The following is a 17,631-nucleotide window of genomic DNA, read 5'->3' on the forward strand; positions in this document are numbered from 1 at the left end:
CCACCCCCCCCCCCCCCCACCCCCCCCCCCCCCCACCCCCCCCCCCCCCCACCCCCCCCCCCCCCCACCCCCCCCCCCCCCCACCCCCCCCCCCCCCCACCCCCCCCCCCCCCCACCCCCCCCCCCCCCCACCCCCCCCCCCCCCCACCCCCCCCCCCCCCCACCCCCCCCCCCCCCCACCCCCCCCCCCCCCCACCCCCCCCCCCCCCCACCCCCCCCCCCCCCCACCCCCCCCCCCCCCCACCCCCCCCCCCCCCCACCCCCCCCCCCCCCCACCCCCCCCCCCCCCCACCCCCCCCCCCCCCCACCCCCCCCCCCCCCCACCCCCCCCCCCCCCCACCCCCCCCCCCCCCCACCCCCCCCCCCCCCCACCCCCCCCCCCCCCCACCCCCCCCCCCCCCCACCCCCCCCCCCCCCCACCCCCCCCCCCCCCCACCCCCCCCCCCCCCCACCCCCCCCCCCCCCCACCCCCCCCCCCCCCCACCCCCCCCCCCCCCCACCCCCCCCCCCCCCCACCCCCCCCCCCCCCCACCCCCCCCCCCCCCCACCCCCCCCCCCCCCCACCCCCCCCCCCCCCCACCCCCCCCCCCCCCCACCCCCCCCCCCCCCCACCCCCCCCCCCCCCCACCCCCCCCCCCCCCCACCCCCCCCCCCCCCCACCCCCCCCCCCCCCCACCCCCCCCCCCCCCCACCCCCCCCCCCCCCCACCCCCCCCCCCCCCCACCCCCCCCCCCCCCCACCCCCCCCCCCCCCCACCCCCCCCCCCCCCCACCCCCCCCCCCCCCCACCCCCCCCCCCCCCCACCCCCCCCCCCCCCCACCCCCCCCCCCCCCCACCCCCCCCCCCCCCCACCCCCCCCCCCCCCCACCCCCCCCCCCCCCCACCCCCCCCCCCCCCCACCCCCCCCCCCCCCCACCCCCCCCCCCCCCCACCCCCCCCCCCCCCCACCCCCCCCCCCCCCCACCCCCCCCCCCCCCCACCCCCCCCCCCCCCCACCCCCCCCCCCCCCCACCCCCCCCCCCCCCCACCCCCCCCCCCCCCCACCCCCCCCCCCCCCCACCCCCCCCCCCCCCCACCCCCCCCCCCCCCCACCCCCCCCCCCCCCCACCCCCCCCCCCCCCCACCCCCCCCCCCCCCCACCCCCCCCCCCCCCCACCCCCCCCCCCCCCCACCCCCCCCCCCCCCCACCCCCCCCCCCCCCCACCCCCCCCCCCCCCCACCCCCCCCCCCCCCCACCCCCCCCCCCCCCCACCCCCCCCCCCCCCCACCCCCCCCCCCCCCCACCCCCCCCCCCCCCCACCCCCCCCCCCCCCCACCCCCCCCCCCCCCCACCCCCCCCCCCCCCCACCCCCCCCCCCCCCCACCCCCCCCCCCCCCCACCCCCCCCCCCCCCCACCCCCCCCCCCCCCCACCCCCCCCCCCCCCCACCCCCCCCCCCCCCCACCCCCCCCCCCCCCCACCCCCCCCCCCCCCCACCCCCCCCCCCCCCCACCCCCCCCCCCCCCCACCCCCCCCCCCCCCCACCCCCCCCCCCCCCCACCCCCCCCCCCCCCCACCCCCCCCCCCCCCCACCCCCCCCCCCCCCCACCCCCCCCCCCCCCCACCCCCCCCCCCCCCCACCCCCCCCCCCCCCCACCCCCCCCCCCCCCCACCCCCCCCCCCCCCCACCCCCCCCCCCCCCCACCCCCCCCCCCCCCCACCCCCCCCCCCCCCCACCCCCCCCCCCCCCCACCCCCCCCCCCCCCCACCCCCCCCCCCCCCCACCCCCCCCCCCCCCCACCCCCCCCCCCCCCCACCCCCCCCCCCCCCCACCCCCCCCCCCCCCCACCCCCCCCCCCCCCCACCCCCCCCCCCCCCCACCCCCCCCCCCCCCCACCCCCCCCCCCCCCCACCCCCCCCCCCCCCCACCCCCCCCCCCCCCCACCCCCCCCCCCCCCCACCCCCCCCCCCCCCCACCCCCCCCCCCCCCCACCCCCCCCCCCCCCCACCCCCCCCCCCCCCCACCCCCCCCCCCCCCCACCCCCCCCCCCCCCCACCCCCCCCCCCCCCCACCCCCCCCCCCCCCCACCCCCCCCCCCCCCCACCCCCCCCCCCCCCCACCCCCCCCCCCCCCCACCCCCCCCCCCCCCCACCCCCCCCCCCCCCCACCCCCCCCCCCCCCCACCCCCCCCCCCCCCCACCCCCCCCCCCCCCCACCCCCCCCCCCCCCCACCCCCCCCCCCCCCCACCCCCCCCCCCCCCCACCCCCCCCCCCCCCCACCCCCCCCCCCCCCCACCCCCCCCCCCCCCCACCCCCCCCCCCCCCCACCCCCCCCCCCCCCCACCCCCCCCCCCCCCCACCCCCCCCCCCCCCCACCCCCCCCCCCCCCCACCCCCCCCCCCCCCCACCCCCCCCCCCCCCCACCCCCCCCCCCCCCCACCCCCCCCCCCCCCCACCCCCCCCCCCCCCCACCCCCCCCCCCCCCCACCCCCCCCCCCCCCCACCCCCCCCCCCCCCCACCCCCCCCCCCCCCCACCCCCCCCCCCCCCCACCCCCCCCCCCCCCCACCCCCCCCCCCCCCCACCCCCCCCCCCCCCCACCCCCCCCCCCCCCCACCCCCCCCCCCCCCCACCCCCCCCCCCCCCCACCCCCCCCCCCCCCCACCCCCCCCCCCCCCCACCCCCCCCCCCCCCCACCCCCCCCCCCCCCCACCCCCCCCCCCCCCCACCCCCCCCCCCCCCCACCCCCCCCCCCCCCCACCCCCCCCCCCCCCCACCCCCCCCCCCCCCCACCCCCCCCCCCCCCCACCCCCCCCCCCCCCCACCCCCCCCCCCCCCCACCCCCCCCCCCCCCCACCCCCCCCCCCCCCCACCCCCCCCCCCCCCCACCCCCCCCCCCCCCCACCCCCCCCCCCCCCCACCCCCCCCCCCCCCCACCCCCCCCCCCCCCCACCCCCCCCCCCCCCCACCCCCCCCCCCCCCCACCCCCCCCCCCCCCCACCCCCCCCCCCCCCCACCCCCCCCCCCCCCCACCCCCCCCCCCCCCCACCCCCCCCCCCCCCCACCCCCCCCCCCCCCCACCCCCCCCCCCCCCCACCCCCCCCCCCCCCCACCCCCCCCCCCCCCCACCCCCCCCCCCCCCCACCCCCCCCCCCCCCCACCCCCCCCCCCCCCCACCCCCCCCCCCCCCCACCCCCCCCCCCCCCCACCCCCCCCCCCCCCCACCCCCCCCCCCCCCCACCCCCCCCCCCCCCCACCCCCCCCCCCCCCCACCCCCCCCCCCCCCCACCCCCCCCCCCCCCCACCCCCCCCCCCCCCCACCCCCCCCCCCCCCCACCCCCCCCCCCCCCCACCCCCCCCCCCCCCCACCCCCCCCCCCCCCCACCCCCCCCCCCCCCCACCCCCCCCCCCCCCCACCCCCCCCCCCCCCCACCCCCCCCCCCCCCCACCCCCCCCCCCCCCCACCCCCCCCCCCCCCCACCCCCCCCCCCCCCCACCCCCCCCCCCCCCCACCCCCCCCCCCCCCCACCCCCCCCCCCCCCCACCCCCCCCCCCCCCCACCCCCCCCCCCCCCCACCCCCCCCCCCCCCCACCCCCCCCCCCCCCCACCCCCCCCCCCCCCCACCCCCCCCCCCCCCCACCCCCCCCCCCCCCCACCCCCCCCCCCCCCCACCCCCCCCCCCCCCCACCCCCCCCCCCCCCCACCCCCCCCCCCCCCCACCCCCCCCCCCCCCCACCCCCCCCCCCCCCCACCCCCCCCCCCCCCCACCCCCCCCCCCCCCCACCCCCCCCCCCCCCCACCCCCCCCCCCCCCCACCCCCCCCCCCCCCCACCCCCCCCCCCCCCCACCCCCCCCCCCCCCCACCCCCCCCCCCCCCCACCCCCCCCCCCCCCCACCCCCCCCCCCCCCCACCCCCCCCCCCCCCCACCCCCCCCCCCCCCCACCCCCCCCCCCCCCCACCCCCCCCCCCCCCCACCCCCCCCCCCCCCCACCCCCCCCCCCCCCCACCCCCCCCCCCCCCCACCCCCCCCCCCCCCCACCCCCCCCCCCCCCCACCCCCCCCCCCCCCCACCCCCCCCCCCCCCCACCCCCCCCCCCCCCCACCCCCCCCCCCCCCCACCCCCCCCCCCCCCCACCCCCCCCCCCCCCCACCCCCCCCCCCCCCCACCCCCCCCCCCCCCCACCCCCCCCCCCCCCCACCCCCCCCCCCCCCCACCCCCCCCCCCCCCCACCCCCCCCCCCCCCCACCCCCCCCCCCCCCCACCCCCCCCCCCCCCCACCCCCCCCCCCCCCCACCCCCCCCCCCCCCCACCCCCCCCCCCCCCCACCCCCCCCCCCCCCCACCCCCCCCCCCCCCCACCCCCCCCCCCCCCCACCCCCCCCCCCCCCCACCCCCCCCCCCCCCCACCCCCCCCCCCCCCCACCCCCCCCCCCCCCCACCCCCCCCCCCCCCCACCCCCCCCCCCCCCCACCCCCCCCCCCCCCCACCCCCCCCCCCCCCCACCCCCCCCCCCCCCCACCCCCCCCCCCCCCCACCCCCCCCCCCCCCCACCCCCCCCCCCCCCCACCCCCCCCCCCCCCCACCCCCCCCCCCCCCCACCCCCCCCCCCCCCCACCCCCCCCCCCCCCCACCCCCCCCCCCCCCCACCCCCCCCCCCCCCCACCCCCCCCCCCCCCCACCCCCCCCCCCCCCCACCCCCCCCCCCCCCCACCCCCCCCCCCCCCCACCCCCCCCCCCCCCCACCCCCCCCCCCCCCCACCCCCCCCCCCCCCCACCCCCCCCCCCCCCCACCCCCCCCCCCCCCCACCCCCCCCCCCCCCCACCCCCCCCCCCCCCCACCCCCCCCCCCCCCCACCCCCCCCCCCCCCCACCCCCCCCCCCCCCCACCCCCCCCCCCCCCCACCCCCCCCCCCCCCCACCCCCCCCCCCCCCCACCCCCCCCCCCCCCCACCCCCCCCCCCCCCCACCCCCCCCCCCCCCCACCCCCCCCCCCCCCCACCCCCCCCCCCCCCCACCCCCCCCCCCCCCCACCCCCCCCCCCCCCCACCCCCCCCCCCCCCCACCCCCCCCCCCCCCCACCCCCCCCCCCCCCCACCCCCCCCCCCCCCCACCCCCCCCCCCCCCCACCCCCCCCCCCCCCCACCCCCCCCCCCCCCCACCCCCCCCCCCCCCCACCCCCCCCCCCCCCCACCCCCCCCCCCCCCCACCCCCCCCCCCCCCCACCCCCCCCCCCCCCCACCCCCCCCCCCCCCCACCCCCCCCCCCCCCCACCCCCCCCCCCCCCCACCCCCCCCCCCCCCCACCCCCCCCCCCCCCCACCCCCCCCCCCCCCCACCCCCCCCCCCCCCCACCCCCCCCCCCCCCCACCCCCCCCCCCCCCCACCCCCCCCCCCCCCCACCCCCCCCCCCCCCCACCCCCCCCCCCCCCCACCCCCCCCCCCCCCCACCCCCCCCCCCCCCCACCCCCCCCCCCCCCCACCCCCCCCCCCCCCCACCCCCCCCCCCCCCCACCCCCCCCCCCCCCCACCCCCCCCCCCCCCCACCCCCCCCCCCCCCCACCCCCCCCCCCCCCCACCCCCCCCCCCCCCCACCCCCCCCCCCCCCCACCCCCCCCCCCCCCCACCCCCCCCCCCCCCCACCCCCCCCCCCCCCCACCCCCCCCCCCCCCCACCCCCCCCCCCCCCCACCCCCCCCCCCCCCCACCCCCCCCCCCCCCCACCCCCCCCCCCCCCCACCCCCCCCCCCCCCCACCCCCCCCCCCCCCCACCCCCCCCCCCCCCCACCCCCCCCCCCCCCCACCCCCCCCCCCCCCCACCCCCCCCCCCCCCCACCCCCCCCCCCCCCCACCCCCCCCCCCCCCCACCCCCCCCCCCCCCCACCCCCCCCCCCCCCCACCCCCCCCCCCCCCCACCCCCCCCCCCCCCCACCCCCCCCCCCCCCCACCCCCCCCCCCCCCCACCCCCCCCCCCCCCCACCCCCCCCCCCCCCCACCCCCCCCCCCCCCCACCCCCCCCCCCCCCCACCCCCCCCCCCCCCCACCCCCCCCCCCCCCCACCCCCCCCCCCCCCCACCCCCCCCCCCCCCCACCCCCCCCCCCCCCCACCCCCCCCCCCCCCCACCCCCCCCCCCCCCCACCCCCCCCCCCCCCCACCCCCCCCCCCCCCCACCCCCCCCCCCCCCCACCCCCCCCCCCCCCCACCCCCCCCCCCCCCCACCCCCCCCCCCCCCCACCCCCCCCCCCCCCCACCCCCCCCCCCCCCCACCCCCCCCCCCCCCCACCCCCCCCCCCCCCCACCCCCCCCCCCCCCCACCCCCCCCCCCCCCCACCCCCCCCCCCCCCCACCCCCCCCCCCCCCCACCCCCCCCCCCCCCCACCCCCCCCCCCCCCCACCCCCCCCCCCCCCCACCCCCCCCCCCCCCCACCCCCCCCCCCCCCCACCCCCCCCCCCCCCCACCCCCCCCCCCCCCCACCCCCCCCCCCCCCCACCCCCCCCCCCCCCCACCCCCCCCCCCCCCCACCCCCCCCCCCCCCCACCCCCCCCCCCCCCCACCCCCCCCCCCCCCCACCCCCCCCCCCCCCCACCCCCCCCCCCCCCCACCCCCCCCCCCCCCCACCCCCCCCCCCCCCCACCCCCCCCCCCCCCCACCCCCCCCCCCCCCCACCCCCCCCCCCCCCCACCCCCCCCCCCCCCCACCCCCCCCCCCCCCCACCCCCCCCCCCCCCCACCCCCCCCCCCCCCCACCCCCCCCCCCCCCCACCCCCCCCCCCCCCCACCCCCCCCCCCCCCCACCCCCCCCCCCCCCCACCCCCCCCCCCCCCCACCCCCCCCCCCCCCCACCCCCCCCCCCCCCCACCCCCCCCCCCCCCCACCCCCCCCCCCCCCCACCCCCCCCCCCCCCCACCCCCCCCCCCCCCCACCCCCCCCCCCCCCCACCCCCCCCCCCCCCCACCCCCCCCCCCCCCCACCCCCCCCCCCCCCCACCCCCCCCCCCCCCCACCCCCCCCCCCCCCCACCCCCCCCCCCCCCCACCCCCCCCCCCCCCCACCCCCCCCCCCCCCCACCCCCCCCCCCCCCCACCCCCCCCCCCCCCCACCCCCCCCCCCCCCCACCCCCCCCCCCCCCCACCCCCCCCCCCCCCCACCCCCCCCCCCCCCCACCCCCCCCCCCCCCCACCCCCCCCCCCCCCCACCCCCCCCCCCCCCCACCCCCCCCCCCCCCCACCCCCCCCCCCCCCCACCCCCCCCCCCCCCCACCCCCCCCCCCCCCCACCCCCCCCCCCCCCCACCCCCCCCCCCCCCCACCCCCCCCCCCCCCCACCCCCCCCCCCCCCCACCCCCCCCCCCCCCCACCCCCCCCCCCCCCCACCCCCCCCCCCCCCCACCCCCCCCCCCCCCCACCCCCCCCCCCCCCCACCCCCCCCCCCCCCCACCCCCCCCCCCCCCCACCCCCCCCCCCCCCCACCCCCCCCCCCCCCCACCCCCCCCCCCCCCCACCCCCCCCCCCCCCCACCCCCCCCCCCCCCCACCCCCCCCCCCCCCCACCCCCCCCCCCCCCCACCCCCCCCCCCCCCCACCCCCCCCCCCCCCCACCCCCCCCCCCCCCCACCCCCCCCCCCCCCCACCCCCCCCCCCCCCCACCCCCCCCCCCCCCCACCCCCCCCCCCCCCCACCCCCCCCCCCCCCCACCCCCCCCCCCCCCCACCCCCCCCCCCCCCCACCCCCCCCCCCCCCCACCCCCCCCCCCCCCCACCCCCCCCCCCCCCCACCCCCCCCCCCCCCCACCCCCCCCCCCCCCCACCCCCCCCCCCCCCCACCCCCCCCCCCCCCCACCCCCCCCCCCCCCCACCCCCCCCCCCCCCCACCCCCCCCCCCCCCCACCCCCCCCCCCCCCCACCCCCCCCCCCCCCCACCCCCCCCCCCCCCCACCCCCCCCCCCCCCCACCCCCCCCCCCCCCCACCCCCCCCCCCCCCCACCCCCCCCCCCCCCCACCCCCCCCCCCCCCCACCCCCCCCCCCCCCCACCCCCCCCCCCCCCCACCCCCCCCCCCCCCCACCCCCCCCCCCCCCCACCCCCCCCCCCCCCCACCCCCCCCCCCCCCCACCCCCCCCCCCCCCCACCCCCCCCCCCCCCCACCCCCCCCCCCCCCCACCCCCCCCCCCCCCCACCCCCCCCCCCCCCCACCCCCCCCCCCCCCCACCCCCCCCCCCCCCCACCCCCCCCCCCCCCCACCCCCCCCCCCCCCCACCCCCCCCCCCCCCCACCCCCCCCCCCCCCCACCCCCCCCCCCCCCCACCCCCCCCCCCCCCCACCCCCCCCCCCCCCCACCCCCCCCCCCCCCCACCCCCCCCCCCCCCCACCCCCCCCCCCCCCCACCCCCCCCCCCCCCCACCCCCCCCCCCCCCCACCCCCCCCCCCCCCCACCCCCCCCCCCCCCCACCCCCCCCCCCCCCCACCCCCCCCCCCCCCCACCCCCCCCCCCCCCCACCCCCCCCCCCCCCCACCCCCCCCCCCCCCCACCCCCCCCCCCCCCCACCCCCCCCCCCCCCCACCCCCCCCCCCCCCCACCCCCCCCCCCCCCCACCCCCCCCCCCCCCCACCCCCCCCCCCCCCCACCCCCCCCCCCCCCCACCCCCCCCCCCCCCCACCCCCCCCCCCCCCCACCCCCCCCCCCCCCCACCCCCCCCCCCCCCCACCCCCCCCCCCCCCCACCCCCCCCCCCCCCCACCCCCCCCCCCCCCCACCCCCCCCCCCCCCCACCCCCCCCCCCCCCCACCCCCCCCCCCCCCCACCCCCCCCCCCCCCCACCCCCCCCCCCCCCCACCCCCCCCCCCCCCCACCCCCCCCCCCCCCCACCCCCCCCCCCCCCCACCCCCCCCCCCCCCCACCCCCCCCCCCCCCCACCCCCCCCCCCCCCCACCCCCCCCCCCCCCCACCCCCCCCCCCCCCCACCCCCCCCCCCCCCCACCCCCCCCCCCCCCCACCCCCCCCCCCCCCCACCCCCCCCCCCCCCCACCCCCCCCCCCCCCCACCCCCCCCCCCCCCCACCCCCCCCCCCCCCCACCCCCCCCCCCCCCCACCCCCCCCCCCCCCCACCCCCCCCCCCCCCCACCCCCCCCCCCCCCCACCCCCCCCCCCCCCCACCCCCCCCCCCCCCCACCCCCCCCCCCCCCCACCCCCCCCCCCCCCCACCCCCCCCCCCCCCCACCCCCCCCCCCCCCCACCCCCCCCCCCCCCCACCCCCCCCCCCCCCCACCCCCCCCCCCCCCCACCCCCCCCCCCCCCCACCCCCCCCCCCCCCCACCCCCCCCCCCCCCCACCCCCCCCCCCCCCCACCCCCCCCCCCCCCCACCCCCCCCCCCCCCCACCCCCCCCCCCCCCCACCCCCCCCCCCCCCCACCCCCCCCCCCCCCCACCCCCCCCCCCCCCCACCCCCCCCCCCCCCCACCCCCCCCCCCCCCCACCCCCCCCCCCCCCCACCCCCCCCCCCCCCCACCCCCCCCCCCCCCCACCCCCCCCCCCCCCCACCCCCCCCCCCCCCCACCCCCCCCCCCCCCCACCCCCCCCCCCCCCCACCCCCCCCCCCCCCCACCCCCCCCCCCCCCCACCCCCCCCCCCCCCCACCCCCCCCCCCCCCCACCCCCCCCCCCCCCCACCCCCCCCCCCCCCCACCCCCCCCCCCCCCCACCCCCCCCCCCCCCCACCCCCCCCCCCCCCCACCCCCCCCCCCCCCCACCCCCCCCCCCCCCCACCCCCCCCCCCCCCCACCCCCCCCCCCCCCCACCCCCCCCCCCCCCCACCCCCCCCCCCCCCCACCCCCCCCCCCCCCCACCCCCCCCCCCCCCCACCCCCCCCCCCCCCCACCCCCCCCCCCCCCCACCCCCCCCCCCCCCCACCCCCCCCCCCCCCCACCCCCCCCCCCCCCCACCCCCCCCCCCCCCCACCCCCCCCCCCCCCCACCCCCCCCCCCCCCCACCCCCCCCCCCCCCCACCCCCCCCCCCCCCCACCCCCCCCCCCCCCCACCCCCCCCCCCCCCCACCCCCCCCCCCCCCCACCCCCCCCCCCCCCCACCCCCCCCCCCCCCCACCCCCCCCCCCCCCCACCCCCCCCCCCCCCCACCCCCCCCCCCCCCCACCCCCCCCCCCCCCCACCCCCCCCCCCCCCCACCCCCCCCCCCCCCCACCCCCCCCCCCCCCCACCCCCCCCCCCCCCCACCCCCCCCCCCCCCCACCCCCCCCCCCCCCCACCCCCCCCCCCCCCCACCCCCCCCCCCCCCCACCCCCCCCCCCCCCCACCCCCCCCCCCCCCCACCCCCCCCCCCCCCCACCCCCCCCCCCCCCCACCCCCCCCCCCCCCCACCCCCCCCCCCCCCCACCCCCCCCCCCCCCCACCCCCCCCCCCCCCCACCCCCCCCCCCCCCCACCCCCCCCCCCCCCCACCCCCCCCCCCCCCCACCCCCCCCCCCCCCCACCCCCCCCCCCCCCCACCCCCCCCCCCCCCCACCCCCCCCCCCCCCCACCCCCCCCCCCCCCCACCCCCCCCCCCCCCCACCCCCCCCCCCCCCCACCCCCCCCCCCCCCCACCCCCCCCCCCCCCCACCCCCCCCCCCCCCCACCCCCCCCCCCCCCCACCCCCCCCCCCCCCCACCCCCCCCCCCCCCCACCCCCCCCCCCCCCCACCCCCCCCCCCCCCCACCCCCCCCCCCCCCCACCCCCCCCCCCCCCCACCCCCCCCCCCCCCCACCCCCCCCCCCCCCCACCCCCCCCCCCCCCCACCCCCCCCCCCCCCCACCCCCCCCCCCCCCCACCCCCCCCCCCCCCCACCCCCCCCCCCCCCCACCCCCCCCCCCCCCCACCCCCCCCCCCCCCCACCCCCCCCCCCCCCCACCCCCCCCCCCCCCCACCCCCCCCCCCCCCCACCCCCCCCCCCCCCCACCCCCCCCCCCCCCCACCCCCCCCCCCCCCCACCCCCCCCCCCCCCCACCCCCCCCCCCCCCCACCCCCCCCCCCCCCCACCCCCCCCCCCCCCCACCCCCCCCCCCCCCCACCCCCCCCCCCCCCCACCCCCCCCCCCCCCCACCCCCCCCCCCCCCCACCCCCCCCCCCCCCCACCCCCCCCCCCCCCCACCCCCCCCCCCCCCCACCCCCCCCCCCCCCCACCCCCCCCCCCCCCCACCCCCCCCCCCCCCCACCCCCCCCCCCCCCCACCCCCCCCCCCCCCCACCCCCCCCCCCCCCCACCCCCCCCCCCCCCCACCCCCCCCCCCCCCCACCCCCCCCCCCCCCCACCCCCCCCCCCCCCCACCCCCCCCCCCCCCCACCCCCCCCCCCCCCCACCCCCCCCCCCCCCCACCCCCCCCCCCCCCCACCCCCCCCCCCCCCCACCCCCCCCCCCCCCCACCCCCCCCCCCCCCCACCCCCCCCCCCCCCCACCCCCCCCCCCCCCCACCCCCCCCCCCCCCCACCCCCCCCCCCCCCCACCCCCCCCCCCCCCCACCCCCCCCCCCCCCCACCCCCCCCCCCCCCCACCCCCCCCCCCCCCCACCCCCCCCCCCCCCCACCCCCCCCCCCCCCCACCCCCCCCCCCCCCCACCCCCCCCCCCCCCCACCCCCCCCCCCCCCCACCCCCCCCCCCCCCCACCCCCCCCCCCCCCCACCCCCCCCCCCCCCCACCCCCCCCCCCCCCCACCCCCCCCCCCCCCCACCCCCCCCCCCCCCCACCCCCCCCCCCCCCCACCCCCCCCCCCCCCCACCCCCCCCCCCCCCCACCCCCCCATCCCCCCACCCACCCCCCCCCCCCCCCCCCCACCCCCCCCCCTCCCCCCCCCCCCACCCACCCCCCCCCCCACCCACCCCCCCCCCCACCCCCCCACCCCCCCCTCCCCCCCCCCCACCCACCACCCCCCCCCCCCACCCCCCCCCCCCTGCCAGCATCATGCTGGCAGGGGATGATGGGAACTGTAGTCCATAACATCTGGAGGGCCGCAAGTTTGACACCTGTGCTCTATGGGAATCCCTCATGGGGGAGCACAATTCTCCAACTGGAGAGGTGCTTTCATATGTGGAATCAGCTCTCCTTCTCCCTGAAGGGATGCCAACCTCCAGCTGGGGCCTGGGGATCATCTCTAGATTACAGAGATTGGTTCCCCTGGAGAAAATGGATGATCTGGAGGGTGGTTCTGCGGCTCTGTACCCCAGTATGGTCTTTTTCCTTCCTAAGCTCCGTTTCCCAACCTAGAACTTGCAACCCTAGCCCCAACTCCCTTTTAGTTGTGGCGTAGTGGCTAAAAGCAGTGGCGTAGAGCAGGTGCACTCTGATCTGGAAGAACCGGGTTTGATTCCCAGCTTTGCCGCTTGAGCTGTGGAGGCTTATCTGGGGAATTCAGATTAGCCTGTGCACTCCCACACATGCCAGCTGGGTGACCTTGGGCTAGTCACAGCTCTACGGAGCCCTCTCTCTCAGCCCCACCCATCTCATAGGGAGTTTGTTGTGAGGGGGGAAGGGCAAGGAGATTGTAAGCCCCTTTGAGTCTCCTACAGGAGAGAAAGGGGGGATATAAATCCAAACTCTTCTTCTTCAATTCATTGCCAGTGGCCAGGGAGCCCATGCCAACCCTATACCTTTGCCTCCTCTTTTGTTGGGATTTGGGCACAGCCTTTGGATCTTGTGGGGGTCCACTTTGCATTCATCAGAAAAAGACATCTGCTCTCCCATCCCAGGTTCCAGGCAACAGTCATGCCCTCCCAACTTAACTCAGCACTTATGAAGTGTAAAAAAGTATGGGTGAGGGAATCAGCACTTTGATAAAGGGGAAGGGAAGGGCAAATCTGGCTTCTCTTCCAAACCAGAAGAGCAGGTTTTCTCCAAAGCTGGATGTGGGCAAAACTTGATATGCATCAAAGCTATGGGATCAGGCTCATTGCGAAGGTGATGTCTGTCTCTGAGCATCTTTGGATGCTGAGCAAGCGTGTTGCCAACAGCTGGCCTTCTTTTTGCACCAGGCTGCAGGGATGGGCCCATATGGACCAAAAGGTGGACAAAAGCTACAACAGAACTGCTGTGAATGGAAGTAGCCTGAACTGGGTGGTGCAGCAGAGTAAGAAGAAGTACAATCAACATGCTAAAAACACACTGATCGCTCCAAGGACCATTCCACTCTAAAACCTGAGAATCATCATCAGTGCAAATAGGAGGAGTTAGTACAGCTGCAAGCAGGCATGTTGGTGCACAATCCTTTATTTGAATGCTAATAATTATGCCTTTTATAGTCCAGGAATAGAGTCCTTCTCTTCAACACTCAGTGCCACATTTTACTCTAGTCTTTATTACACGCTGGACTAAGATTGCCAGCATTTCCTGGCAGGCTTCCCGAGCTTTTGACAGATCTACAAACAGCCGGAATTTTGCCAGCAAAGCTTTTCCAGCTATGCAAGGAAGGAAGAAGATTCACCACCTGAGTTCCTGCTTCTCAAAGAAGTGTTAAACGCACAGCAGCCCGGCAAGAAAACAAAAACGCCCAACTCCAATGGTGGATCTGCGCAGATCAAAATAACGTATGCTTCACTTTCTCCTATAAGACACCTGAGATATTCTGCTTTGTGTACAAACATAAGATTAATGTGTGTTCAGTTTTTGGGCACTGGAGTTTAAGATGTAGATTGACAAGCTAGGACATGTCCAGAGAAGAGCAACAAACAGGGTGAAGAATCTGGAAAAGTTGAAGGAACTCAGTATGTTTGGCCTGGAGAGGAGATGACTGAGACATCTTCAAGTGCTTGAAGGGCTATCATATAGAGCAGGGGTGTCAAACTCGCGGCCCTCCAGATGTTCATGAACTACAATTCCCATCAGTCCCTCCCAACATGAGCATTGGCTATACTGGCAAGGGCTGATGGGAATTGTAGTTCATGAACATCTGGAGGGCCGCGAGTTTGACACCTGTGATATAGAGGATGGAGTTGATTTGTTTCCTGTTGGCCCAGAAGGTCAGAGCAGGACCAGTCGGTCGAAATTAAATCAAAAGAGTTTTGGCTAAAGATCAGGAAGAAGTTCCTGCCAGTCAGAGCGGTTCCTTGCGGGAACACGCTTCCTTGGCAAGTGGTGGTGGGACGTTCTGCTTAAGAACTTCCTTCTTTGGAAGTTTTTAAGCAGAGGCTAGACGGACATCTGATAACACTGCTGATTCTGTGAACTTAGGAAGGTCATCAGAGGAAGGGCAGAGACAGGCGAGTCTGTGCTTGGCTGTCTTTCTTACATGCCTAGGGTAATGCTGGTCACCACTTTGGGGTCAGGAAGGAATTTTCCTTCAGGCTAGATCACCCAGTGATCCTGGATATTTTTTGCCTTCCTCTGGGCATAGAGCAAGAGGTCACTGGGGAAGTGTTGAATAGGGCTGCCAGCTGCTGAAATGCTCCTAGGAGAGCCCCTATGAGAGAATGGCACAGTGTTCTGCAGAAAGTTAGGAAGTTGTTCTGCTGCAATTCACATAGCAACAAACTTTGTCTTGAGGATTTCTGCATATCAGACCCTTTCAAGGCACAAGCCGGAGTAAATACCATCTAGTCCCCTGGCATCTTTGCTCATAAATAAACATTTTCATCTCTCTTGCCCCTGTCTTGCCAAAAGGCCATTCACCTATTCCACCAGGGTCAGGCAATAATTGGAAGTTAGAATCATAGAGTTGGAAGAGACCCCAAGGGCCATCAAGTCCAACCCCCTGCAATGCAGGAAGTTGTTAAGCCCAGACTTCTTGCTGTTTGGCCACTGAAGATTCAACTATTTGAGAATCTCCATCTTGTTTTGGTAGTTACAGGAAGAGAGAGGGCCTTTCCCCACTTTTCCCTCGGCCACCGTCGCTGCGCGCAATTCCCAGCGCGCGGCATCCCTGGTGCGTGCCTGGGCATCCCCATGCCCCCGCGCAGACATCAAAAGGCGCCCTTTGCAAGAGCGCCAGGGATGCTTCATGGGGAGTGCCGGGGGACCCTGCGCTACTTGAGGAGAGTAGCGCGGGGCTTAAGGTAAGTGGGGAAAGGTCCACAGACAACCTGCCAGGCCAAAAAAACCCCACACAAATCCTCAGCGATATCACCTACCCAAGTGTCTGCTGTTTCCTGAATTAATAGAGACTCAAACTCACACCACCCTCTTAAGAAAAGTTTCCAGCCTGTTGCATGGTAGCAGAGAACAAATGCAGGAAGGCCAAATCCATGCTTCATCACTTAGACACATAACTAAAGTCTACAACTGAAACCAAGAGGAGAAAAATCGCTCACCCGCTGGTGCCTGGTCTCTGGGCCTGAGAGAACCGCCAGTCTGTGTTCACCGGTTGTGCTTGCTGTGAAAAGAAAGACAAAGACAGCTGAAATGCTTCTACTCCATCATTAAACCATCAAAGCAAAACAGTCTTCTCTTGACTATCGTTGTGGGTTGTGAACACACTTTAGGATATAAGACAGAGAAGTCAGAGATGCTTAGGGCGAGGTTCAACTACAACACACGCACACGTGCAAGGTCACACGGAAGAGTACAGAACACAGTGACATGTTTTGCATGCTCTCAACAATTCAAACTGGGCTGGCTGATCAAGGAAGGTCTCCAAATAATGTTCCAGAAGAAGTTCCCTGAATAATTTTCCAGTACGATCAGAATATATGCTGTGAAATAAATGAAGCATGAAATAAGCTGGAAGGGGATTCATTTAACCCAGAGAAGACCAGAACATCAGGAAGAAGGCGCTGATGGGGGAAGAGAATTAATTGCTGCTCAGAGAGAGATCTAACTCTCTTGCTAACAGCTAAAATGCTAATATAATTTTCTTAATTTAGTCGCTTCTTAAATGCAGGACTTTGGATTTCATGTCCTCTTTTCCTTTTATCTTTTGCTGGATGTGCATGCTCGGGAGGTCGCAATTCTCCCCGTTGTTTAAGATTAAAAATTCCATTTCCCACAACAATAATGATTTCTTTAGAAGACACAACAGCCCTGTATTTGGCCAGATTATAGAGTCCTGTATTACTTTCCACCCACACTGTTGCATTATTGGAACAATGCACATACTGTATATAAAGCAGTACATAAACATGGCACAATGAACTTCGTGTTTGAATCAGCTCTTTGTGAGCACAGTGGAAATAAATGCCACTGCTGGTGTACAATTCAAGTGTCCAAATCTTCTAGCCATTTCCTTCATCAGTCCTGGACTGACAATGAACCATAAAGGTGCAAAGATTCCCCCCCCCCCCCACATTATGTAGAGAGAGGTTTCCTTCAAAATTCATGGGTAAAAAGAGAATTCAGAATCAAGGCATGAAGATGTACTCCACCCTACTGTTAAAAGCAACGGCAAATTTTTCACCTGTTTCAGTTGATTTGGATACTTTTGATGACCCTTGAAAACAAGAAACTTAGCCTGTGTTTCCCCTGTGGGGCAGTGACATCAACCCCCCCCCCCCCCAATGGGGAACTGGCATCTCAGCAATGGGATGGGGATACAAACAAGATGCATATCAAGGCTCAACATATTTCTTTCTTTCTCAGTTTTTAACCCACCCTTTCCTGACCAAATTGGGCTCTGGGCAGCTTACAACAGAATTTCACAATTAAAACTGCATATCTCGCAATTTAAAAGCCTCACTAACTAATACTCTGAGGGCACCGTGAAACATACACCATAATGGGAACCAGTCAGAGGGAAAGACGGGAAAGCGGAACAACTAAAAACTGAATAAAGAGAGGGAATAAGGAAGAGATTAATTCAAAATCAGACAAAGGGAAGCGGGAGGAGGAGGGGAAGAGGAGAAGGCGGGCAGCTGGATGGAAATCGTTGCTGTCCTCAACCTTAGGTCTAGCAGAACATCTCAGTTTAAAAGTCCTGTGGAATTCCAGAACACCTACACTCTGTTAAGCGTGGGTGTCACTTAACAGAGAGTTTCCTACCAGGCTGGGGCCAGAACCAAGAAGGTCCTGGCTGAGGGCATCCAGATGGCTTTTGGGCCAGGGACCACCAATAAGTTGTTCCCCGCTGAGTGAAGCGTTCTTGGGGAAGTGTATCTGGAGAAGCAGTCCAGCAGATGTAAAGGTCCCAGACCATTAAGGGCTTTAAAGGTTAACACCAAAACCTTGAACCTGATTCAGTACTCTATTTGGAGCCAGTGCAGCTCAAAGTGTGTGTTGTGGTGCAGTGGGATTGTTGAAAGGAAACGGTGGGTGAAGTCCCTGATGGCTGTGAGTCCAGAGGGTGATGAAGGTGTGTGTGGGGGTGAAGGAAGTCTGATGGAGCAGGCGGGAGATATGACAAAAGGGGGGCAGCAGCCAGCACATGGTTGTGTGTGTGTGTATGTTTGTGTACACAGGAGCTGGGCAGTGGGGAAGATGTGTTGAGACTTAAGAAGGCACACATCATTCAGTCAGAAAGGGGAAGGTCAGAAAGGGACATGATTTCAACACAGAGCTCTGTGCATATTGCCATAAGAAAAAGGGCTGGCAAGCACGTATAATCTTGGATTCACAGGTTCCAGGAAACAAACAACTTTGGTTGGCCTTTGGCAGCTGCAATCATTCTGGACATATATATTTCAGCATCGCCTTCGCTCCTAGTTCTACCTACGCGGATGTCTGTGTGTAAAATGGCAGCCTCCAGCAGAACGTACTAT

At 78.6% G+C, this 17,631-nt stretch overlaps 1 protein-coding gene across 23 annotated transcripts in view; it reads right to left on the reverse strand.

The window, feature by feature from the left end:
- The window catches only part of LOC125443375 (protocadherin gamma-C5-like), a 373,248-nt gene that overhangs the window by 5,403 nt on the left and 350,214 nt on the right, over positions 1 to 17,631 (reverse strand). For all 23 annotated transcript variants that reach the window (XM_048515414.1, XM_048515423.1, XM_048515415.1 and 20 more), the window contains one exon: positions 15,253 to 15,314. In XM_048515414.1, the coding sequence (XP_048371371.1) occupies positions 15,253 to 15,314 (62 nt within the window). The remainder of the gene's footprint in view (positions 1 to 15,252; positions 15,315 to 17,631) is intronic.

This window comes from Sphaerodactylus townsendi, linkage group LG14, assembly GCF_021028975.2.
Source record: "Sphaerodactylus townsendi isolate TG3544 linkage group LG14, MPM_Stown_v2.3, whole genome shotgun sequence".
NCBI classification, from domain to species: domain Eukaryota; kingdom Metazoa; phylum Chordata; class Lepidosauria; order Squamata; family Sphaerodactylidae; genus Sphaerodactylus; species Sphaerodactylus townsendi.